This window comes from Pleurodeles waltl, chromosome 2_1 (genome assembly GCF_031143425.1).
Source record: "Pleurodeles waltl isolate 20211129_DDA chromosome 2_1, aPleWal1.hap1.20221129, whole genome shotgun sequence".
Taxonomy (NCBI): domain Eukaryota; kingdom Metazoa; phylum Chordata; class Amphibia; order Caudata; family Salamandridae; genus Pleurodeles; species Pleurodeles waltl.
Genome location: NC_090438.1, coordinates 279391280 through 279417622, shown reverse-complemented (window position 1 = coordinate 279417622; position 26343 = coordinate 279391280). Strand labels below are relative to the sequence as shown.

The following is a 26343-nucleotide window of genomic DNA, read 5'->3' as shown; positions in this document are numbered from 1 at the left end:
TCTGTGATCGTATAAAATGTGGCAGGCACAGAAGTGGCCTTGAAGAGGATCTAAGTATTGGTTGACTCTCAGTAGAATATTTCTGTGGTGCATGGGATCACATTTATATTTTTAATGGAAAGCAAGTTATTTCGTGCACTCATGATGCCATCTTCACTCCTACTGACAGAATCAGTTTCACCCACGTGACTGAACTCACCTGGACCGACCACGTAATTGTCCACTTTACCATCTCCAATTCCCAGCAAACCACCTCCAAGCACCCCCCACTGAAGCTGGGGCAGGGTAACCGAAACCCTTGGGGCAGAGGCCCTAGGCACAGCACAAACCGAGTCCATGATAGACTGTGACCAAACCGTCCAACACTCCACCACCTGGATCACCAAATCCGCTGACAGTCGCCTCGCTGAAACCAACTAAAACCAACAAACCTCCACACCAGCGAGATGGCACACTCCAGAGCTCAAACTCCAAATGTGACTGCCACAGACTCGAGAAACAATGGCACGTGACCAAGGACCCCTCAGACAGAGCCTCCTGCAAGACAGCCCTGAACAACTATCACCACCGCATCAAGGAGGCAAAAAGAGCATTAATCACTGCCCACATTGACACCACATCCAACCACATGAAAGAATTCTTCAGAATCACAAAGGAATTCTCTAACCCGATAGCCACAGAGATCACCATCCACCCATCCCAAGAACTCTGCCATACCCTTTCAGAGTACTTCCACAGCAAAATCATCACCATATACAACAATTTTGGCCCCCAACCCTCCACCTCCAGCCTGGACAACATCTCTCCAGCAGCGAACACCAGCCAAATGATAGCCTCCTGGTCCCTGATTACCTCACAGACCACCGCAGCCATCGTGTCATCTCCATCCACTCTGGGGCACCCATGAACCCCTGCCCCCACTGGCTTTTCAACCTCAAGCTCAATCTCATTTTTTACCACTGATTCGAGATGGGGAAGCACATTGAGAAGCAGAAATGTTGCTCTGGCCTCGCAGATTGGTGAACTCAAGAAGAAGAAGGAAATCAAAGATTTTTTTAAAACTTTTATTTTCAGTTTTTTCAAATACAGCAAGACAGCAATTCGAGGGAAAAGGGCCGGACAGCCCAAGGGGAGTGTTCGAATAGAGTACAGATATGACCATACAACCCCCATGATTTTTTTTGCAACCCACATTTTGCGACTCCCCCCACCACGCAGATGCACGTGTGGTAGCATTATCAGTAACTTTTGATCCGTATCAGCTAGAAACATATTTTTTTGTAAAATCTGCAGACTAGGCATAAGATGATGAATTATGTGAAAAGTGCAACAAATCCATAATTAAACAGAAAACGCCACAGCCACAAAATCATATAATCCCAGAGGCCCTGGTTAATAGAGCTGCTCCGGTGCATTCTTTTGGTAGTCTGGGTTCCGATATCAGAAGTATTGCACGAATAACCCCATGTTTAGTTACCTAATGGCATTGGGTGTTACCTCGTCTTAAAATATTTCAGTTCCTTAATCCAGTTGTTTTGATTCTATGCATCACGTTTGTATAAATAACAATCCAAACTGTTGCAGTAGCCGAGTATGTTTCTTGATTTGCAGTATGAATGTTACTCTTCAACATACTGGAGCAAAATTTGATATAATCAATTCCTGAATTCATTATGTTTTCCCACCCGAATGCCCACCTAAATTAGGCTTCCATTATAAGTTAGCAGGATACATTCTTCTTGTGAGTAAAATCCTTTTGGCCCCAGTACTGCTCTGTGAACCATGAGGTGAGATTGAGCTGGTGCTACTGCACTGCAGGCTCCCACCACCCATTGTTTAAGGGCTGTTCCTGGTGTGCTGTGTGGTGTCTAGGTTACTATTTCTATAGTAACCGGGCGCCATGTTCAGGAACGAAGGCAGAGAGCGTTTGGGAGTGGAGTGAAGACTGGTCGTAGGAAGTTGCTCTCTCTCTAATAAATACTTGAATTACCCTTATCCGCCTCTGTGAAGTGCTTACAGAATGGCGACGAGACTGGATGATTGATACTTCAAGAGAAGTGAGCACCTAGAAATTGGAGTGCAGCGGCAACATGGAAAGAGGGGAATTGGAATGTTTCTTCAGTGGATACCTCATTGGCTGCAGTGAACACAGAAATAAACAATGAAACGCAACTGTAGTAGACCCCTTAGATCTCGGGCTGTTAAGGTATATTTTCTTTTCCCCCGAAAATATTGGTCTTACCTTAACGCGCTACGAGCTTGCGATAGTTGGGTCGCTACTGGACTTGAAACAGAGAAGCTCGCGCTACGCTGCTTCATGTGCTACGAGCTTGCGCTGCATGTTGGTACTGATTCACTTTGTCATTGACGCATTACGTGCGTCTACGTAGGAGGCACGCTTGCACCCTGGACATTTTAGGTTGGGACGACGTGCATCCCATACTGAACAATTACGGCACAATTATTATTGTATTTCTTCGATGGAAGCAATGTTTAGTTTGTTGAAAAAAAAGAATAACTTAAGAAGAAGTGTGTTTACGGCAGCAAATTAAGTTGTGATATACACAATTTAATTTTTACAGCTGTAAAGGAAGATCTGAGGTTTATTTGAGCACACTATTATTTACAAAACATTAAAGGAAGTGTTGAGATTTAAGTGAAGAAAATGTGTGCCCAAGCCTGCTGATTAACTTCTCCAGTACCATTTCGTCTTAAACCAGGAGAACCTTCACTTAAATGGACAGACTGAAAATAGTATTTTTTAAATTACTTGTATGCATTAGAGGATGAAAATGAAGAACTGTTTACTCCGTCCAGGGAAAAAAAGATTTTATTGCACTGTCTGGGTCCTGAAGGCTTATGCATTTATAATCAGATGGAGAAAAAGGATAAACCAACTGGAGACACAGATATATTTAAAGACGCATTGGATGATTTAAACTTGTACCACCAACCTACAGTCTGTGTAGCAATTGACAGATATGCATTCTTCCAAAAGAAACAACTATTGATTATGTTTCGGCCTTAAAAATATTGGCCATCAATTGTAAAGTTGGCGTATTGCATGTTGACCTAATCAGAGACCAAGTGGTTATGCCTTCCAACAACACAAGTATACAAGAGAAATTGTGGGTGTGTGGCGAATCATCTCTAAATGAGGTGGTAGTAATTGTTTAAAAAGCGGAAATGTCCAAAAGATGTGTGCAAATGTAGTTTTTAAAAATAAGAATGGGGAGGAAGCAATTTGCAAAATAAGTCATACAACCTGACAAAGGTCCTGTGTATTTAGGTGTGGCAATAAGGGACAGTTTGCATGCAATAAAAGCTGCCCTGCAATGTGAATTAAATGTACATTTTGTGGAATTGTGGGACATTACGAAAGGATGTGCAGAAAAAAGAAAAGTACAAATAATTGTAGAGTAAAAGGTGTATTAAGTGGGGATGGAACAGATGAACGTGATTCCATGAGTGATGAAAGTATTTTGAGTATTGGTGATGGTGATACAATTTTGTATGTCACTTGTAATTCTTAGAAGAAACCAAAGTGTGGCATAGGCATAAATGGGGTTAACATTCAGGTGGTTGTGGACTTTGGGGCTCCTTACTCAATTATTCAGCGATCAGTATGGAAGGAAGAATTGGCAGCTGTTTCGGGAGAACAATTGCACCCTACAGACATACATCCTGTCACCTTTACGGGTGAAAAGATTCCTTTGGTGGGGTTTAAAAAAGTAAGTTTCAAATTCAAGAACAGGGAAGTTATACATTTCAGAGAAAGGTCCATCAGTTCTTGGTTGGATAGAGCAAGGAGCTTTGGGTATTGTTAGACCAAGTGATGGTCATCAAGTATTCAAAGTCAAACGTTGAAGGAATGGTTATGGAACCATTTCCAAATTTATTCTCTGGCACTGTGGGGAGATTAAAAGGGTTCACACATAAAATTAAATTAAAGGAGGGTGTTATTCCTGTGTGTCACAAAGTGAGGAATATACCTATTAGCATAAGAGGTGATGTTTTGAATGAATTGGAATTGGAAGCGTTGGAATCTAAAGGGATCATTGAACCTATAGAAAGCGCTGAATGTTTGGCCCAGTTGGTGGTAGCTTGTAAAGCAGATGGACAGTTGCGCCTTTGCATTGATTTGAGAGAGTTAAACATATACATTATCATCAACAGGTTTCCTGTACCTAAAATTAATGAGGTGTTGTCTCAATCCAGAGGCCAAAGTGGTTCTCTACAATAGATCTAACTTCAGCATACCACCAAGTCTAGTTACATGAATCCAGCAGGGATCTGACAGCGTTCATCACCCCTTTTGGGTGTTATAGATTTGTAAGAATGCCGTTTGTATTGGCATCAGCAGCAGATGTACTCCAGCGGCTGATGTCCAGACTATTTAAAGGAATGGGTAAATTTCCAAGATGACATATTAATTATGGGCCACAGTAGAGAAGAACATGATCAAAAGCTCAAGTTGGTTATTGGAGAAACTAAACAAGGTTTGATTAACGGCAGAATTAAGGAAGTGTAAATTTGCAATGCAATCGGTATCTTACCTGGGTCACGAAGTGAGCTGTGAGGGTATCACGCCTAAGAAGGATATTATTAAAGCAATTAGTGACTCACCCGCACCTACATCAAAGGATGAAGTGAGATTCTTTTTAGGTCTTACAGAGTTTTATGCTAAGTTTGTGGAGATCTTTGTCATGAAAACATACAAATTGAGACAGTTGCTTAAAGTTAGGCAAGGCTTCAATTGGGATGAGCAATTACAAATGGATTTTGAAAATATCAAATGAGACATTTGTAGAGCAGGTCCTTTACAAGGGTTTAAAATTGGTGGGTATAGCATAATTACAACGTACGCTAGCGGAAAGGGCCTAGGTGCAGTACTTACCCAGACATCGGGGAATGACAGTGAGTACACAGTAGCAAATGCTTCCCATTCACTTGCACCTGCAGAAAATACATTTTCTGTGATAGAAAGGGAGATGTTAGCTGCAGTCTGGGCAATGGAAAAATTTAGACAGTAGATTTGGGGACCAATATTTACATTAAGGACTGATCACAAACCCTTGGTGAAAGTTCTTACTTCAGGGGGGATTTCAAAGCAACACCACATATTGCAAGGATGACTTTGAAGTTATTGGATTATGTATACAATTTAGTATAATTACCGGGCAGGTTGACCAAAATTTCAGACTATTTAAGTCGAGCTCCATTACCTATAGAGGAGATTGAGACAGAATGGGATGATTACAATGTGGCTGTGATGAATGATGGTCACAGGGCCATTTTAGAGGAACAGTGTGATGCAGAATATGAAAAAGATGATAATTTGAATATAATTAAGCAATTTATTGTCAAAGGGTGGAATGCAAAGGACAGACTACTGGAGGAGTGCAAGAAGTATTGGGAGATTAAAAACAATCGTTCTGTAAGTGAAGCAGGGTATATTTTCAGAAATGAAAGATTGGTTCCTCCAGAGGGATTGAGATTGAGGATTTTAGAACTGAATCATGAAGGACATTCAAGGAACGTGAAATTGAAAAAATAATGAAGTCATTGTACTGGTGGCCTGGTAAGGACGTTGCAATTGAAAGATTTGTAAAGAATTGTATAATTTGCTCCAATGCTGATAAATTCCACTCTGTTCAGGCCTTCCATGGGAGAATGCACACTTCCAGAACACCCATGGGAAGAAGTTATTATAAACTTATTGGGACCCATTATGAATGATTCAGAGATTGCTAAATACATTATAGTTGCCGTGGACAACTATTCCAGGTGGCCCGAGATTATGGTAACAGATTCGGGGAGAAGATATTGTCAATTTCCTAAAGAGTTTTTTTTAAGAGAAGGTATTCCCAAATATGTGCTTTGTGACAATGGTCAACAATTCATCTCTGAGAATGTGGTTACGTTCATGAGAAGGAATGGAATCATTGCCAAAAAAATCTCCAGTTCATCATCTGGCTGGGAATGGCATTATAGAACTATTTAACTGAGTAATTATGGGCATTGTACAGGCTGCCATTGCTGGGGGGGTAGGATTGGGAGAAGGAACTGTCTAGAACTATTTGGGCATACAGGATAACCCCAACTGGGATTGGGTGTAGCCCTTTCAGGGTTTTAAGAAGTAGATACCCTTTTATGAAAAATATTGTAATTTGGCAAAAAACAAAAAAATATGTAGTAAATGGTCACCCTCAGTGGTTAAGAGCAACCTGAGGAAAATGTAAGAAGAGTACAAAAAGCAGTTTGATAAAAAACACAGTGTTAAGGATGTATGTTTCTCTCGAGGTGATTGGGTTAAGGTGAAACTGGGTCATAGGACTAAGAAAGCATACAGCAAATTTTGAGTTCCTTTAGGAGAGTGTGAAGTGTACAATAAGTCAGCCTTGTTGAGTTAAAAACATTCTGCCAAAGTGCCATACTAAGTGTGATGATTTGATGGTGCAAGAATTCCATTAGAAGGGGAATTTACGGAGTGATAACATTAGCTGGCTGCGGGAAGACATTATAAATGAAGATACACAACATGGATGCACACCTGAATCTAGGACCACGGCTCCAAGTGTTCAGGTGGATACTTATGATAATTTACCACAACCTACAGATGTACTTGGTACTCATTTTAGTAAAACAACTGGAAAAGAGGTTATATTATCTAAGAAATTCAAAGATTTTGTTATGTGAAAGGTTTGTTATGTGAAATGTAAGGGGAGGTTGCGTTCTGGAATGTTACAATGGTGTTTTCTCACAATGGTATAGTTTTAAGCTTAGTGATAGGGATACTTGTAGCATGAATAACTTTTGCTGAATCTAAAATATTTACACAGCATTATTAATGTTATCAAAGAGAGGAGATGTCTAGGTTACTATCGCTATGGTAACCGGACGCCACATTCGGGAACGAAGGCAGAGAGTGGTTGGGAGTTGAGTGAATACAGGTCTTAGGAAGTTGCTCTTTCTCTAATAAATACTTGAATTACACTTATCCGCCCGCCTCTGTGAAGTGCTTACATGCTCCCCCTCATGGTACAACACCCTCTCTGACATACAGGCACCTTGGTATCCAGTTGCGGCTCGCTAGGGGGGCATTTAATAAAAATAAACAAATAATAATAAAAACGTACCTGCTCCGCCATGCCGCTCCTCTTTTCTTAGGATTGGTGTAATGCCCTGTTCTCTAGGATTGGTCATGTAACATAGAGCCCGATTCCAGCACTTGCAAGATCTCCATCAGGTTAGATCTGCATTGACCCTCCGGTGGTGCTTCTTAAATATGGAACCGTGTGTTATCCCTTTTCTTAAGACTAGCACCGAGCTAGTGCTAAAGCTCTGCTGCTCTTCCGCTGCGAACAGTGCCTGGTTGGAAGCTCTCGGCCAGCCTAAAGAGGGAAGAGGTGAGGCAACTGAGTGCCAGGGAAGAGGTGAGGCAACTGAGTGCCAGGGAAGAGGTGATGCAACTGAGTGCCAGAGCAGCACCACTGCAAGCAGTTTTAGCACAGAATATTGCCTCCTAGAGAGCTCTTCGTTAATGAAAAAAGGCCATTTCAGGCATAGATTTAGTAATTATGTCTTACGGAAGAACTGTCCCTGCCAAGAAGCCGTCACTACTTTTTATTAAAGAACCAAGAACCGTTTAGAAATGACCTGGTGAGCTCAGTTGTGACTCTCCCTGTTGAGCACACTCGGTCTCTTCAGCCTACATTTTAGTCTCTTAATTTTTGTGGGAACATCCTCCATCCTTCTCCAGTACCATTAAGGCTTCTTCAGGTGTGGTGTGTATGCATTTCCACGTGGAAATACAGGCCCAAAACACCAAAACGTTGCCTTAAACCACAGTTTGGGGTTGGAGGGCAGCATCACCCTTGCAGTGCAGTGGCCCAGCAGCAGCAGCAGGCTGGCTTGTGTTCTACCTCGACCCAGAAGCTCAGCATGTCTGCATTTTATTCCTGGTGGGGCAACGCACAGACTTCCTCACAGTACTGAGATCAGCCCTTTCTTATCCCATGGCAAGAGGCCTTTGTCCAGACAGAGGTAGCTCTTGTGAGGTGTTACAATATATCCAGGTTTTAAGGTAACAACAAGTGCTGAATCTGAATTGGGAACCAAAGCTATGTTTTACGGTCCCATAACTTTTAATCATGCACTCTGAAACTTGATCGTGTCCATCTTCCTAAGTGTAACTATATTTCTTATGCGATGTTTAGCTCCTTTTTTGGTTTGTGTGACTTACTTTGATTTACTTTGCGTCTTTTTTTTACTGTAGAACGGAGAGAGTATTTTTAACTGATAGGTGACGTGTTTCCCTTTTATCTTTTTCTGCAGTATACAATATGGAACTTCATTCCGAAGAACCTCTTCGAGCAGTTCAGAAGAATTGCAAATTTTTACTTTCTAATAATTTTCCTCGTACAGGTAAGAACAGATGTTTTAAGTGAGAACTAATAAACCACTTTACAAATCTTTTCTTTTTGTAAGATGTTTCAATAAAGTGCCTAACTAACATGTAATGTTGTCCTCAGTATTCAGTTGTCTCTCACGGGACTCAAAACTCTGAATTACTCTCTTTCTTCAGACGGGATCTACCCTGAAAATACATTTTAGTCAAATGACAGACGTTAAATATTTTATCTGCATTTTTCTCACGTTAGCGTAGAAGTTCCGAGTCTCTCAGTGGTTGTTTTTTGCAGTCTAAGTTGCTTGTCGCCGGTGGACCATGCACGCTTTATTCTATGCTATTTAATATTTGTTTGGTTTCCATATTACATTTTAGTTATCCGTATCATAAAGATCATGTATTTTCCACAGTGGGGCAACTTGTGATTGATATTTTAGTATCATTCATTGGTTGATTGAAAGTGTCTTTCATCATATTCATCAGCAATTGGTGGATAGTAAATGCTACTCAAAATAAATGGAGGTTTGCTGCTATGTAGTAAGCAACATGCACGTCACAACTTCATTGACACAAAAGTGAGATGAACCCAGAAATTACAGGGTAATCGGATAGGCTTCTTATTGCAGATTCCTTACCTTAGATTTATCCCCAGGCGTCCTACTGGACCCTGAAATGTTTAGTGAGCAGTACCTCTGCACACTGGTATGTGGCATTGTTTTGCCCCACATGCCAATACAGGGGCTCCTCCAGCGCGTTGATGTCAGTTCTTTTCTTTCCGCGCTAGTCAGTGCAGATCTGGAGAGAGCTACCCAGAGTCAATTTTTGACTGACCTTTTTTGACTTTTTGTCAAAGCCTTTTTTAGAATCTTCTCCTGGTGTGGCAAGGAGGTCAGCTAGGAAGGTATGCTCCAAGTTGTGCTGCTTCTACAGATGTTGGTGACTGACTCGCACCTTGTTTGCCTGTCGTACCTAAAGCGCAACCACGATGTGAAGAGCTGCATGGACTGCTGTGACTTGCACCCCACTGTCTTGAGGGAGCGCTTCCTCAAGACCCTTGCTGCTTGGCACGTAACACCGCAACAGTCTCAATCCTGGTTAAGAGATGGTCCTGGGATTGGTCGTGCAGCCCAATATCCTCGTTGCATCTGAAGTCGTCTTCGGGTAAATCCCATAAGTGCAAGAAGATTAAGAAGTCAAAAAAGTCTTTGACTTCACCACATCTGTCTAAGTTGTCTGACAAGACAAGGGAGTGTTGTCTTCTAGGCCTGGCTCGGTGGTTGAGCCTGTGCCTGGGCCATCTCTGCACCTCCCCAAGTTTCCGGGAGCTAGAGTGACCACTGCCCAACACTGCAAGGTGTATGAGGCCAGGCACCTCATATCTGGTGTGCCTTTGGGCCCTAGGTGCATGGGAGGGGCCCTCACTGGTTCTCAGCCAGCAGTTTCATGCCCCTCTCCAGTCGGGCCCCTAGAATCCACAGAAGGATCGGGACTGGCAACGGTGGTACCATCTCAAGCTTCCCTGGCTCAGGTTCAATGCTGACACTCCCGGTGCCCTCTGGCAGCGCTGTCCCCATTCTTATCCCTGACTCCGACACAGAGCTGGGGGAGCGTTGTCTGATGTCATTTCTGGCACCAACTGGAGCCCTCCCTTCCAGGCCGGACCTGAGCCCTGTTCAGTTAGACTGGGACTTGGGGAGGATTGGGAGGGATTGTTGGATCCTGAAGAATACCAGCCCCTAGACCCCCAACATGGACTGGTGTGAGGAATTAGTGAAAGCTAGTGGACTGGACATCTCCAGATACTGGCATGGTCTGTCTTCCTATTATGGCCACAGAGGAGAGAGCCTCATTCGCTGTGGTGGTTAGAAGGGTCCTGGACCTTAACCTCCCCTATTGGCAGTCAAGACTAATGTCTTGACTGAGGTGCTTCAGCTAGAGTGAGTCCCTCAGACCTGCTTCTCCCAAGGACGTCCTGCTGGGGACTTGATCCACACCCTGCACAAGGGCTCCTTTGAACAGGACAATTGCCTGCCACCACCGCCCTGCCCCAGGGACCCCAACTTCCCCATGCAGCACTCTACCCCGGAGCCCCTGGTGGTCCAAGCCTCTACTTCCCATGTGAATCCAGGTGCATTCCCTAACACTCCACTGGATAGGAAATCCAAGAGGCTGGACACCATAGGAAGGAAAAAGTTTTCTTCCACCATCCTACCACTGTGTTGCGTGGACACCACATGCCTTTTGGGCCATTACTCCCAAGCTCTTTGGTGTTCGGTCGTGCAGGTATTGCCCGTGGTCCAGGAGGAGGCTCGGGCCATACTCTCCCAAGCTCCCTCTGATGGGAGAGGTGCAGCGAAGTTCACAATTCATTGTGGGCTGGATATGACCGACTCACCAGGCAGAGTGGTCTCTTCGTTGGTGGGCATACGGTGCCACACTTGGCTGAGAACAACTGGCTTTTCCAGGGATGTTCAAGCATTGTTTATGGAAATGCCCTTTGAGTCCTCCCGTCTCTTCGGAGACTCAGCGCTGGAGACCTTCAAGGATAGCAGAATTATGACCCCGTCACTGGGTCTTTCCATGGTCCCCTGCCAACCTAGTCCACCTTTTGCTACTTTCGTGGCCACCATGTCTTTAGCCACACAGTCACCACTGCACACATGTTTCCCAGCCTCTTCACGGCAGAGGAAGCAGTACCCATAGACCCTGTGGGTCGGGCAGCCAGCGGTCGCACAGCTCCTCCACTTCCCGACCCCTCAAGCAGCCACAGCCTCCAAGCCCCACCCAATGGAAGGCAGCATAGGGCGACACCTATTCCACTGGAGGTCTAAAACAAACCCATGGGTTTTTCGAATTGTCCGACGGGGCTACTCCCCCCTTTGTGACCACCCCTACACCCATGCCATCCACTTGAGAAAGGCTGATGGAGGACCTTTTCACTTTGTTCTGCCAGGAAGTGACAGCTCTCTTGGCAAAGGAAGCCATAGAAAGGGTGCCAATGCCAGAAGTAGGTTGTGGTTGCTATTCCCGATACTTTCTGGTACCCAAGAAGGGCAGAGGCCTTCATCCTATCCTATCCTAGATCTGTGCCCTCTCATTTTCTTCCTAAAAAAGAAGTTCAAAATTCTCACGCTCTCTCAAGTCCTGTCTTGGACCTGGGTGACTGGATGGTAGCGTTGGACCTCCAGGACACGTACTTTAACATTCCTGTCCCACCTGCCCACAGTTGTTACCTACAGTTCACAATAGGCCACAAGCACTTGTTTGCTCATTTTGTCCTTACCAGCGCACCTCGGGTGTTCACCAAGGTGATGGCGGATTGCAGCTCATCTGCGGGGATCATGGGTGACTATGGTGGACTTCCTGCACTGGCTGGGGTTCACTCTCCATGTACCGAAGTCACACAGGACTCCCTCTCGCACTTTGCATTTTATTGGAGCTGTTCTGGACACAGTGCTGTTTCTGGCCTATCCTTCTGAATGGCAGTCAAGGATATTCAGGCTATGATACCGATCATTCAACCTCTGTCCTGGATTTCTGTGCGACTGACTCTGAGGCTGCTGGGCCTCATGGCCTCCTGCGTGTAGGACATGACTGCTAGTATATGTGGGCTCGGCAGTGGGACCTGAAGTTCCAGTGGGCACAGCATCTGGGGAATCTCTCCAACATGGTCAAGATCCCAGAGGTAACTGCAAAAGGTCTGCAGTAGTGGCTAACAAACCTCAATTGGGTCAGGTGCAGACCCTTCTCCCTTCCCCAACCAGATCTGACAATAGTGACAGAAGCATCACTCTTGGGATGCAGTGGCCATCTGGGAAAGGTGGAGATCAGAGGCCTCTGGTCTCTGGCAGAATCCAGACTTCACATCAACCTACTGGAGCTCCGCGTGATCTGGCTGGCATTGAAATCCTTTCTACCCTCCATCAGGGGAAGGTTAGTGCAGGTATTCACGGACAACACCACCACCATGTAGTGTTTCAACAAACAGGGTGGGGTGGGTCATGGACCCTTTGCCAGAGCCCTGCGTCTCTGGATATGGTTGGAACATCAGGGCATTTCCCTATTGGCTCAACTCCTGGTGGACGCTCTGAAAAGCAAGGGCAGACAAACTCAGCCAAATATGCCTAGTAGATCACAAACATTGTCTCCATCCTTGGGTGATGCAAGGTCTCTTTCAGCATTGGGGACAGCCTTGGTTAAATCTGTTCACCACTGACAAGAAAGTACAATATCAGTGGATATACATGCAGAAGCTTCCAAGGCTTTTTGTCTTAAGTGGAGCTCAGGCCTCATGTACGTCTTCCTGTCCATAGCACTACTTTCCAGAGTTCTCAAGAATCAGGAATGACTGGGACCAAGTCATCCTTGTGGCTCCAGGCTGCACTCAAAGAGTTTGGTATCCTGAGTTTATTGAGCATGGCAATCGGTCTTCCAATCAGGCTGCCCCTTTGGGAGGATCTTCTGTTGCAGCAGCAAGGTTGGTTGGTTGGGGTGTGAGCTATGATCAAGCAACAGCCACAAACTCTTGCAGGGTGAGCCACAAAGAGTCACTTATTTAACCTGTACTTAACCCTGAGTGGCTTGGCACAAAAAGCAGTCAGGCTAAACTTAGGGGCAGTGTATTAAGCATTTATGCAGCAAACAAACAGTAATGCATTGAAAACACAACACAATAAAAATTCCAAACCAATTTAGAAAAATAGAGCATTTTAATAAATTATTTGACACAATCCAATTAGTAGAACCGGAGTTATGAATTATTAAAGTTTAAGGTTCAAAATAGCAAATCCTCTATTTTGGAAAATTACTACCTTTAGACTGACAACCAAAGGTGCAGGAGTGGATGGAGACCTTTTGGGGGTTCAGGACTCACTCAAACTGGGTCCAGGTGCGAGTTTAAGATGGTGGGAGTCTGTTATGTCCCTGTGGCTCTTAACAGGAGGTCAGCTAAACCAGCTCTTAGCGTCACTTCTAAAGTCCTGGGTGCATGTGAAGATGCAGGGCTTCACAGTGGGGCTAGCCTGTGAAGGTTCAAGGTAGGCGTCTGGCACAAAGCAGTCTGGTAGAGTGCACAGCAGGTCACAGCAGCAAGCAGTACTCTGAGAGCCTTCTGCAGGTCCAGTAGTGAACTTAAGAGGAGTGTGAGAGCCCTGCTTTTTACCCTAGTGCCCTGTTCCTGGAAGGTGGAAGAAGTTTCTAGAAGCGTTCTTTGAAGCTCCAGGAGTTTCCTGCCTCCCCTGCTCTGGCTCCTAGCTGGATGCACTGACAATATAGGGTTGTTATGCCTCCTGTGTGGTGGCCTAGTCTAGCCTCTTCATGTGTATGTCGAGCTGTGCTTAGCTCTGCCCCCATCAAGTCAGTTAATGGCCCATTCAGGCTCTGCTAATCCCACTATTGTGTGACATCTGAGGTGAATTCAGAGAGTCTCAACTGTCAGTTACACCCAGTCGTGTGACCTAAGACATGCTACAAACACAAAGGGCTAAGTGCAGGAAAATGGCAACTTTCTAACAGTGGCATTTTCAAACTTGTAATGATAAATCCAACGCTACCATTAAATAGGGTTTATTAGTGCAAGTTTATACATGACATATCGACCACCTATGGTTTAGGGATTACAGCTTATTAAATGTAATAAGGAATCCCCAGTGTTATCCCATGGGAGGGATAGGCCTCACAGTAGTGACAAAACTAATTTGGGAGTTTTTCACTGCTAGAACATGTCCTACCTTTTAATTACACAGCACCTTGCCCTATGGGCTAACTAAAGCCTACCTTTGGGGTGACCTGTATGTAATAAAAGGGGGTTTAAGGCTTGGCAAGGGGTTTTAAATGACAAGTCGACATGGCAGTGTAACAATGCATTCTTGCTGCAGTTGTAGGCCTGGGACATGCTTTAAGGTGCTGCTGAGGTGGGTGGCACAATAAGTGTTGCAGGTCCATTGGTAGCATTTAATTTACATGCCCTGGATATATGGTATGCCATTCTAAAAGGGACTTACATTTAAATTAAATATGCCAATCAGGTATATGCCACTCAAACCATGTTTAGGAGAGTAAGTACAAGCACGTTTGTGATTTTTAACAGTGGTAAAGTACCAAGAATCCTAAGGCCTAGAGAGCAAAAATCCAGACAAGATTGAGGCAAGCAAGCAAAACGATTGGATGAAGCCACCCTATTGCTGACGGGCTGAGCCAAACCTGACCCAAACCTGTCAATGCTCCACCTTTGAGCTGTAACAATTGACAGCTTTCGACTTTCTCTCCGAAGTCTGCAATGTTATCTTGGCAGCCAGGTGTTTCTCTACCAAGACTGTGTATGCCTGCCTTTGGGGCATGGTGTGCTGAGAAGCCGGTTGACATTCACTCTGCTGCCCTCTCTCAGGTCTTTCTTTTTATCCTTTCTCAAAGCCAGCAGGGCTCTGCGCTGGGCAACCTGAAGGGTTAATTCTACCATCTCAGCCTTTCTGCGGTTCCCAGATCAGTCTTCAGATCCTCATTTGTAAATAGATTCTTGAACATGATTCCACCATCGCCCATCATCACGTCTCAGTGGAACCTTAATCTTGTCCTAACTTTTCTGATGTAAACTCCCTTTGAGCCATTACATAATTGTCCCCTTGGGCTTCTTACTAACAAGATGGCATTCCTGATGGAAATAACATAGCCTGGAGGGCCAGTGAGCTTTATGCTTTGTCATCCAGTTGTCCTTAACCTGCTGAAAGTCATTTTTCCCTTTTCATGTAGGCCAGTCCATCAGTCTGCCTACTTTTTACACTCTGCCACATCCCCTCAAGGAAGAGGAGCAACTTCACCATTTTGGCCCCAGGGATCTGAAGGTCTGGTGAAACTTTTAGGGGGAGGGGGCACATGGCCCTCCTCTCTGGACCGATTTGAGTCCTGGGGACCCCAAGTCCCTCTTTAAAAGGTGGATGGCTTTGTGCCCACCAAGGGCACCCACCATACTGTCTTTGAGGGCTGCAGAGGGGAGCTCCAAGGCCCCTGCAGCACCAAGCAGCTCCCCTCATGCAGCAGGAGCATGCTTCTAAAGCGGATTCCTCTGGGCAGGAGCAATATTTTGGTCCGTTTCCTTGTTCTCATCCGTGTGGGCAGGGAAACAGATCAAATGTCTGCTCCAGCGGTTGGGAACATTTTCAAAGCTCATGTCCACTGGGAGTGGACTTGATGTTTTCTTCCACTTGGCAAAAGATTTAAAAATGCCCCCACCAAGGGAGAGCAAACACATATTTTGCTGTCCACACTACCAGGACCAGAAAAACACTTTGTCTTGGGGGTGGGGACATAGCACCTGAGCCTGTCCCGGAGGATGGGGTCTCCTGGACCATTAATGACTAAGGCATGGGGACCATGGGGTTAAGGAGTTCAGCGACTTAATGAGATGCACGCGGAGTGCAAAGGAGACCTGCAAGTGTTTTGCCCCAGGCAGTCCCCTTTCCCATAGCATCCAGCTTCTGCATCACAGTGTAGATAGCAAGTCTCATGGAGGGCCTCCTGGAACACAGTCAGTTTATCATGGATATTGTCCAAGATGTCTGTATCCTTGGAATGGAAGTGTTGTATCGCCACAGTTCGCATGTCTTGCTCGAATCAGGTCAGAGTCCCCTGGATTGTCTTCAGGACCCCTAATTGCTGTACGATACAGGTGCCCCCATATTACAACTTTGAAAGCTTCACAGAGTACATATGTTGATTTTACAAAGCCTACATTATGAGCAAAGGTGTTCTACAATTTTCTTTGCAAATTGCCTCTCGGAATACTGAATCTCGCAGGGCTGTCATTGGGAGTCTCCAAGTGAAGGCGCGGGGAGTCGCCTGGGGAACCTGAAGCATTAGCAAAACCGAAGCATGATCTGAGAGGGTGCGCTGCAGGTGAGCCACCCAGGCTGTCCAGGTCCAGACATCTTTGGAACCAACTAAAAATCTGCCCTGGACCATGCATTGTGAAATGATGAAAGGCTGGTGCCTACGCTCAGGTAAGGGTGTGCGAGGTGCCAGACAACTTGTAGACAGTTGTCATGTGCCATTGTGCTGACATCAGTGCAGTGTGTGTATGTAAGCTTTTAGAGACGCTGGAATGATCCAACCAGTCGTCCATTACATCGTTAAATTTGCCAACCAATAGTTTAGCACGGGAACCTAGTCTGGTTATTTGTGTCCATATTTCAGAGAACAACTCTGTGTTGTCAATATTGGGACTGTACACAGCAGCCAGAATTACTAGGCACATGTGTAGGGAGCCTGCAATTATAACATCAACCGTTCGGATCGATAGGGGAGTGGGACATTTGCCATGGGAGTCCCAAATGCACCAGAATCAACATGCTACAACATAGTTGGAGTAAGTGGAGTTGTAAGTGTCACCACACCACCGGGTGCACAGACCTGGGGCTGATGGGCTGTGCATGTAAGTCTTTTGTAGGAAGCATTTGTCAATGTTGTGTCTGTTAAGGTGAATCAGGTGTGCTTTAGTGTGGTCATTGAGGCCGCAAATGTTCCAGGTGATGCTATTTAAGGTGGCAGTGTTTTCAGTAGGGAGTGAATAGTGTATGCGATAGGCATGTGCTGTATGATCCCTAGTAAGAAGGTGCATTCAGGAGGAAGAAAGTCCTGTGACAGGAACTGAAAAAGATAAAACAAGCAAAACAAAGAACCATAAACCGAACAAACGACCCACTCAAACCCCCCAAACTAGGTTGAGATAAGCATCACCACCCATCTCCCCATCTTACCACAATATGACAGACTGGAATCATCCCTGGAGACGGGGAAACACCATGCGACAACCCTGCCATGACCAGCTGGGTGGCCGAACAAGGAATAAAAGGGGACACCCCATGTAAATGAACTATCCAGAACATTGACACTGGGTATGATGAACCAAAAGGAACAAGTGGAGTGAGCAAAAAGCACCCTGCACTGGAAACACAGAGGAGGGCAATGTGGGGATCCCCAGTACATGCAAGCAGTTTAGAAAGCGAGGGTAGCTTGCTGCAGTATCTGTTCAATCATTGTCACTTAGTAGAGTCTCCTCTGTGGCAATTGACGAGCACCTTGAGGAACAATGTCCCTTGACGGCATGCTTGGCTTGTATTAATGCAGATTTTGCATCTGTGGAAAAAGTGTGATTTGCCCTCGAGGGAGATCCTCGGCTTGGCCGGGTATAATAGAGCATAAGGAATTTCCTCTTTTTGAAGAATCTTGTAGATGGGCAAGAAGTTGCGGCGGACGGCCTGCACCGCCAGCGTAAAGTCTGGGTAAAATGAGTTGTTTTTACCTTGGTATTGGATCAAACCATGCTCACGTGCCAGCCACAGGACCGCATCATGATCTCAGTAGTTTAGTAAACAAGCAATTAAGGGGGCAAGCCGGCGCACCCAGGGGTGGATGAGGCCAAGCAAGCGGTCAGCACGCTCCACAGTGAACACCACAGACAGGCCGTCGCGAAAGAGGTACCACAGCAGGGTCTCAACAAAGTCTTCCATTATGGAGATTGCGGTTGTTTCCGGGATCACGGTGATTCAGAGGTAGTTACGTCTTGATCTCGCCTTTTAATCTTCATTTTTGGCTGTTATGATTTCAGGTACCTTGTCCATACAGAGTAGATGTGCCTTAGAATCTGCCTGAAAGTCATCAGCATCAGAAATGCGGTTTTCTAAATGGTCCAGGTTTGCTTAGTGTTTGTCCACGTGTTGCTTGACATGATCCAGCTGATTGGTGAGCAGATCCAGCATGGCCTCTATAGCTTTCAGTCTTGTGTTTATGTCAGTAAGTAACTCTGTGAGGTCAATCTCCTGGCGGCCATCGCCCTCTGAGCGATCCACAACAGGCTCGGAACATTGGCCCTGCTCCACTTGGCGATTAAGTCGCCTACTCTCGAAGTAGAGTATTGATTGCTCAGCTTCATGTTTTTCTATGACGAAGGCAGACTGGGCAGCCGGTGCAGGTAACAGGTGGGTGAAGCCCCGGCGTGGAGATGGGCATGCTATGCGCTGAGTCACAGGCTGAGGCGATGGGTGCGAGCATGTGGCAGGACCTAGGACAAGGAGTCTGCGGGGCCCTGGGGAGGTTTGTATGCCAGGGGGCACGAGCAGGCTCAGAGACAGAGGCTATTGTCTGCCCCCCCTTGATGTCAATGACATTAGGAGAAGTAGCAGAGTTGCTCATGTGGTTCTATAGTCCCCAAGGCCCCCCCACCGGTCAATGCAGCCCTTATGAGGAGGCAGCCCAGAATAATGATGGCCAAGGTAGTGCTCTGTGCCAGACCAAACACAGATAGGGCCGATAAAGTAAGTTGGTAGGTGAATCCTCTATGTCAGTCCAGCAGACATGGCAATATGCTGGTCGGGGTGTACGGAGTAGTCCGCAACAGTCTGTGGTTTGGGCCTTTGATAATATTTAAATAGGCCCCCTTGTAGGGGTAGCTTTGTTCCAGCTTATGGTCCTGACAATCTTGATTTATGTCAGCTTTGTCTTGTCTGTTTTCATTCTCCGTAGGGTGTAGTGTTAGTATTAGGTGCAAGCAAAGTGAGGTGCAAATTCACCCTTCATGCAAAGTCAGCAGGAATGCGGTATCACATTTTGTGCAAAATCACTCAGATTAGAGAGAAAGCATGAGCTAGTAAGATGTCACATTAGATGTAAAAGATATGCAACAGTTCACATCACATCAGTTGACAGCACATTGAGGTGCATAATCATGCCTCTTGCAAGACTGTTAGATGTGTGGAAATACTTTTAGGCAACAAAGTGGGATGCAAATTCACCCTTTAGGCAAAGTCAGCAGAAGTGGGGTATCAAATACTGTGCAAAATCACTCAGAGAAGAGCGAAATTATCAGCTCGTAAAATGTCACATTAGGCCTAAAAGATGTGCAACAGTTCACATCACATTTGTTGACAGCGCATTGAGGTGCAAAATCATGCTTCTTGCAAGACCAGTAGGTGTGTGTAAACACTTTTAGGAAGCTCAGATCACATTTAGTTGCAGAAACACAATAAGTGGTGCAAGGTCGGTAGGGTTGTATAATACTTGTTGCAATGAAACACATTTAGGTTCGCAGTCGCATTTTGTGCATCAAGGAGTCCGGAAAGACTTTTAGATTCAAAAATACATTAAGGTGGAACTTCACCTTTGACTCTCATGGCCAACAGGATTGGGTAAACCCGTTTGAGTGTACACATTTAAGAGTGAAAATCACAATCGGGGCTCAAGCATTTTTGATGCAAATCCCCATTTGATGCAAAGTTAGTAGGAGTGGGGTGAGACACTTAAATGCAAAAGCCACGCAATAGAGAGAGAAAATGCAGAGGTAACATGTCAAATTAAGTGGAAAAGTCGTGCGAGGTGTTACATCACATTTACTTGACAGCACGTTGAAGTACAAAATTGCCCATGATGCAGCATCAGCAAATAAATCACATTTAGGTGTAAAACTGATATGTTGTTCAGAAACACTCGCACTGCACCCACAGAGATGTGACTGTAGAGCACCCACTTCGCGATAGCACAAGTTACCAAGTAGAATCTGGGGCGTCGTATTTAGTCAAGAAGGGCAGTTCATTGGCTATGTCATGTCATTAGCAAAATATATGCTGGGAAACATCTGATAACGGCGCTGCAAACAAATATGCATGCCAAGAAAGAGTGCTGTAATACCAGGCGCGGTCTGACACCCTGGCCCATTTTATCTTCAGTAGACTGAAAACTATGCAGCTTTTTTTTTTTTTTTTTTTTTTTTCTAGGACACCAAGTAGAATATACTTCACTTAAGGGCTGTGGCATAGGCACTGGCTACCTGTTAACAGGTTAATCTTAAAATTACTATTTTCCAGTTATTCATGTATTGTATGGCAAAACTCTAGTATACGATCATTTGTGTTCCTTATATAACTGCCTTGCTCTGGCAGTGTTAGAGCAGCCACCTTACATGCCTCTGTTCGTACAATCTCTTGGGCTCGCTGGCTACTTCCAGGGCAGGTCACACCAAGCTAGCCAGAGGTAGCCCCTTTACTAGTCCTGATTCTTAGTCTGGTCCACTAAAATGGCATTTGCTCAAGTGTGCAGCTTTGGTTATTGATGCAGTTGGAGGTGCCTGATCCTCTGAAAAATGAGCCGTCTAGAAATACGAAGCAAAATTGAGCACAACATTTAAGGGTAGAAGGTTCTTCTCTAATGTTTTGAAATCACTTAGAACACATCAAGGGCCTGATTTAGACTCTGGCAGACGGGTTACTTGGTCACAAAGCGTGACGGATATCCTGTCCGCCATTTTCCGATCTCCATAGGCTGTTAATGGATAGTGATACGGCGGACGGATATCCGTCACGTTTGTGATGGAGTAACCCTCTCCGCCAAACTCTAAATCAGTTCCTAAATATTTCCCAAATCCGTATTTAAGGCACTGAATGCACATTTTGCATTAACCCTGCTCCATCCCCTAATGTAACACAAATGTGTTCGTTAGTACTTAAAGGATCCTTGTGAAATTCAGATATGACCAACTTCCTAAGTATTTAAGAGCTCCCAGAAGCTCAGTGCTGTACAACACAACGCCTTTCACCCACTGTGAAATATGCTTCTGCTTAGTGTAAGGCTCCTTCCCTTATTCGGTGGTGACAGGATGACTGTTTGCTGGTATACCTTCTTTTTATATCCATTACTGTCTTGTTGTCTCCAAAGTATTTGCCTTTTTTATTGCAGCATGATCAGGACTTCTTCCTGAGATCTCAGCTCATCAGGTTCCCTTCTGAGTCAAAAAGGTTTATTACCTGTGCTACCACAGGACTTAATCTAGTCATGCTCACTCTACATTCTTTGCAGCTCCAGTACTGCAGCAAATTCTTTTGAGACTGCAGTCTTGCAGGATCAGCAGGTTGTTTCTGCTGAAAACCTGAAAATACATTCATCCTTTGATTTTGATATTACTAGGCATGAGGAACACCTCAGGACGTGCATGACCATGCATGATCATACACGTGTAGCCCAATGCAGCTTATGTTAGCCACAGTCAGTATTAGCTATATCTGTGGTGCGGTTGGATAGAAGCACATCGGAGCAGACATTCCTCTTATTAAGTAGGGTCGAACCAATGGAATGTTCCACTTATAATTGTGAACCAATTTGATGCCCACCTTTAGTGCTGACTGTGGAGTTCCCAGCTTATCATGTATTGTTCTAATAGGATATTCACTTTTGAGGTTAGTAAACAAATCCGACTTTTTTTCTGACCCACCAACTGCAACTAGAGTGCAAGTTTTTTCACAATTCTTGGCCCTGATAAAAGTGAATTTGTGCCAGTCGTATTTCACAACAAACATCTTTAACCGAATGGTGGTCCAGTTTCTGTTCTTTTCTTTGATGGGATCCAGACATAGCTTATGTAGTTGCCAGAAGTGACTAGATGTACCCTAGCCATTGGATGTTCTTTATCCCTCTTGAGTAGAATTCTAGAGGCAGCCACGCACATGAGAGCCTTGGCTCTGATACTTTGACTGCAGCTGCATGTGGAGAGAAGGCTTGTACAGAGTCTTCCTACCGAACACCAAGTAGATTTCCTGCAGGAGACTTCCAAATATTCAGTCAGTGTTGGCTAATAAAGTTGTTGTTATATTAATCTAACATCATTTTTTGGTATAGTGGGACCTTTTAAAAAAAAAAAACTGTTTTTATTAAGTTTATATTAGAATTAAAGTACTCAAAGGCACAGTCTACGAATGACATCGCTTATTACAGCAGAATTGGTGAATGAATCAGTGTTGTACATAATCATGGGCCATTTGTCATTGCAAATGTACGTTTGGTTTTCTTCTGACCTTTACTTGGTTTCAGTGCTTTGTCTGAATCTCTTCTTGTGAGTTTGAGACTACGGTTATAAAATACTTTTCCTTTCCATTACCTGCACCTACCTACCAATAGGACCCTTCAAGGATTTATCCTTTTTAATGCATGACAAGCTGCTATACACAAAGATGTTTTTACCTCCTTTTAAAAAGATAAAGGGGGGTTTATAATTTGCAAAAGTATCCTTCCCTCTCCCGAAGGGAATAATACATGGCAGTTGGCCTTCGTTAACCTGTAATGTCCCATGCATCAACACCATAACCTAAGTTGATTCTCCCAGCGAAGGTCATCATCTTCATAATGGTCTGAACATAAATGTTATCACGATTGTGAGATTACACAAATAGAGCTAGAAGCCAAATATGTTGCCATTGACATCTGTGTAATGTGACAAATATCACAATAGTTAGGAACGCCCTTTTTTCCTGTCGGTTTCTGTTGTGAAGTAATACAGTTTCGGACCTTCTGTTCAGTTTCTATTTTCTACATAATCACAAAGCACTACTTGTTCTCAAAAGATGTTAATGGAGTCAGGAAATTGAGTGTGTTTGAGAGGGTTTGGCCGCAAAGACATTGAACTGAATGTAAATGCTCTAAAAGTAGCAAGAAAAACAGAGAAAAAAATAACAAAACCTACTCTAGGTCAAAGCCTCTTTCTATCAGTGTGGCTCAAGGGAGCGAATAAGAGACTAGTGGGCCATAAAAATTACTATGATCAACAAAATTCAAATTCCTAAATCAGCCATCCCATATACATCTAAAATGGAATTAGAATAATTTGCAGGATTCATCTTTGACAAAACACAAAAGCTAAGTAAGATACCCAGATGATCTCAATCAATAACGCCATAATAGAAATGAAAGTCAAATACATGACCAAATAGAAATCATATGATGCTCTGTCTTCCGTCACGCTATAAAGTGTTGTATATAAAGATAGATCCTTTGTAGATTATAAGATGTAGGTTTATTCAGCTTAGTTACAGGTTACGGGTAACACCCCACCAGGTGTGGCTCCTCCGCAATAAACCATGTTTATTATCATTTTATTTTTAAAGGGGTGGGGCCATGGGGGTGACGAGCAATGAGGGGAGTGCACAGAGCACTCCCCTCACTGCGCATGTATGCTTGGCCGGCCGTCTCGGGCTCTCTCCAACCCGGCCATGTGTTGTCAGGTTGGCAAGAGCAAGCCCAGGCTACCAGGCTACCAGTCTACGTTGGAGCACCCAGCCAGGGCACTCTAGTCAATCATAGCACTGCTTTGAGCAGCGTTATGATTGGCCGCAGGGCAGCCTGGGAGCCTGCAGCGCAGCGGAGAGCGGCGGCAAGCTTTAGGAACTTTTTTTAAATTCATTTTTTATTTTTGTTTTAGTCCCCCCGCCACTTTTCCAGTCACCAGCCGAGACTGCGCCCCACCATTCTCACCAATAGCAACAATTTAAGTCACAACAGAAATAACTTTGATGAACCTGCTTTCTTATTGCATGATGGAAAACCAATACCTGCCTCCGGGTTTTGTCGTCTCTCCTGTAAACCATGCATCTTAGGCCTGCTTTATACAAGGAACATTTCAGTTACTGAACATTTACTGTGCACATTTTTCACATTTTGGGCTAGAGGCTCACAAACTGAGGTGCATCGGTAGCTTAGTCATGCCTCATCCTTGTTGGCAGAACACTGTCGAAACCACGAGTGTTATTTTCAAGCTGCTGATCTGCTGGGATAACACTGCTGTGAAACATTGTTCCGGAGCTCGGTAAATGAGTGTTGACACTTATAGAATGCACAGGACGTTGGTCGTACAAGGGATGTTTTCACCTGACACTTTGGCCTCATTATTTAGAGCTTGTGACGCAAACCTCCTGTGCCTTCTTGTAGTTGTCAGCGTTGCTACACGCTGAACGGGTGAGTTTGGCATACTGACACTTCTCCAACTGAAGAATGACTTTTGATTGTGCTGTCTTAGCTGACCGCAGTCGATTTAGTGATTCCTAAACCTTTTTTATATTGCATATATCATTTATTTTTTCAAAGTTTGAAACATTTGTTTCAACATGGGGTGAATCCTAACCCTCTGACAGGTGCCTGCTGCATTGTGCTTGCTATCACTCAAAGCCCGTTGGAGACTTTCAACCTTAATCTTCTGTCCCTCCATGATCTGATTTCCATCATGCCACAATGGTTTTATGGGATATTGCTCTTTGTTTTGCTTCTTGAATCAAAGTCAATCTGTGAATCCTCAAATCTCTTCTCTTAGTCCTTATTCTGAAGAACAAGTGTCAGCCCACTTTGTCCACAGTTTCTTTGGAAAACTTGTAGTAAGAGTGTCAATAATGCTGTTTTTGAAGATCTGGGGATTTGTGTGCTAGGTCTAAAAAGAGTCTGACAAGTATGAAAGGGTTTCACATAGTTAACAGACAGGCACTATAAGAAGGGGTTTTACATTATGAACTCTGACAATTACTGTAGGGTGGGATTTTACATTGTGAACTCTATAATGAACATCGCAGAAGGGGGCTTTGCTCTAGCACTGAGAGACCACCTTGGATCACCAGGACGTCCTAGAGGTTGGTGTGCAGATGCTGGCATCAGCCTGGGAGAGCAGCTGCTAGACACTGCTGCATGCGGACAGTGTTTATTGGGCAAGTTTCTTGAAAGCAAATAGCCAGCCTCGGTAATTAACAACCCATCCAGTCTTAATCAGCTTCATTATGAACATCAAACCATCACGGCTTAGTAGTGCACGAAGTGGAATCATCTTAGGGATGTGTTCTTCTCCATTGTGTCAAAAGAATGAGTCCTTCATCAATAAATAACTGTCTTCAGCCTTGATATCAAAGAAAACACAGGGGACACTGTTTAGCTCCTATTCAGACACTGTGAAAATGCTGTCAGCCGTCTTATGCGCATTACAGACTTCTAGCCACATACTTCCGAAGCACTGCGACTCCCCACACTGAGTACAGTAACAGATGTATTTTTAGACTCTTAACTAGCAGTCGTAGTCTACAGACAGCCATAAAACCCCTCACAGATTAACATTCACATATATTCCTGAAATCGCTCCCACCCTTTTTGCAAACTAGCCGCAACACCAGTGCTTAATTTGAGCCAGTGTTTTCCGGTGCAGGGCACCAGCACTTATTTTTGAGGGCTGGTACTTATGTTTGTGCCTCAAGCATTTACTGCGAGCAAAAGACAACTAAGAGAGGGAGGAAGAGAAAAATGAAAAAGCTTCACAATGGGATAAAACAGAAAGCTGCAAGAGTGAGCTGAAGGAGCTGGGAGTGGCTGTAAATGGATTAAAGAGGCCCGAGATGGCTTCAGGATTATGCTGCCTCAGCATTCCATGCTCGCACATTTAATTGCAGCCACCGTGTGTTCCAGAGGAGAGCTTTGGACATCGGCATGATTTTATTAACAAATTAAGCACTGGACAATGGTCATAGGTCTGGCTGATAAAATGAAAGCTCCTTTACTTGTGAGTTGGTGTGTGAGGTACTGAAATGAGTGAATGCAAGGTGCATGACTGAGTGCATAAATGTTGACCAGTTTAGCGCATGGATAGATGGATGGATGGATGAATGGCTGCCTAGATCAAAGCATCAGGCACTTTCTGTTGTAAGCCACACCTTTTGACTTTGGGACTGCCTGCTTCATCTTACGCCCTATGCTCCTCAAATGCGCTTTGAAGGGCATTCAGTATGAAGTATTTACTTGGCACTTTGCCTTACCCATAGTCGCAGTGGTTGTGTGTTTACTGTCTGCAAGCAAGACAGAAGCCGCAAGTGCACACTGGGGGAGCCTTTCGCCAAACCTTTGTAGCTATTGGAGCAGATGAGGTCTGCTCTTTAGATTTGAACCCTGTTTTCACCAGGCTGTTTGAACGTTAGCGGATTTACCCAGATGGGTTTAGCTTTCAGGGTTACCTCACTGTCCTTTAAAGAGTTTGGCATTGCAGTTTAAAATAAGCTGTCATTGTAAGAAGTGTGATAGTTCGTTCTTCACAGTGATAATCGGTGGATGCCCATGTTTGATGGGTCTGAAGACCCCATTTCTAGGTCAGTCACTGT

At 44.6% G+C, this 26343-nt stretch overlaps 1 protein-coding gene across 4 annotated transcripts in view; it reads left to right on the top strand.

Annotated features, from left to right (window-relative positions):
* The window catches only part of ATP11C (ATPase phospholipid transporting 11C), a 589522-nt gene that overhangs the window by 228104 nt on the left and 335075 nt on the right, over positions 1-26343 (top strand). For all 4 annotated transcript variants that reach the window (XM_069212455.1, XM_069212454.1, XM_069212452.1 and 1 more), the window contains exon 3: positions 8338-8427. In XM_069212455.1, coding sequence (XP_069068556.1) covers positions 8338-8427 — 90 coding nt within the window. The remainder of the gene's footprint in view (positions 1-8337; positions 8428-26343) is intronic.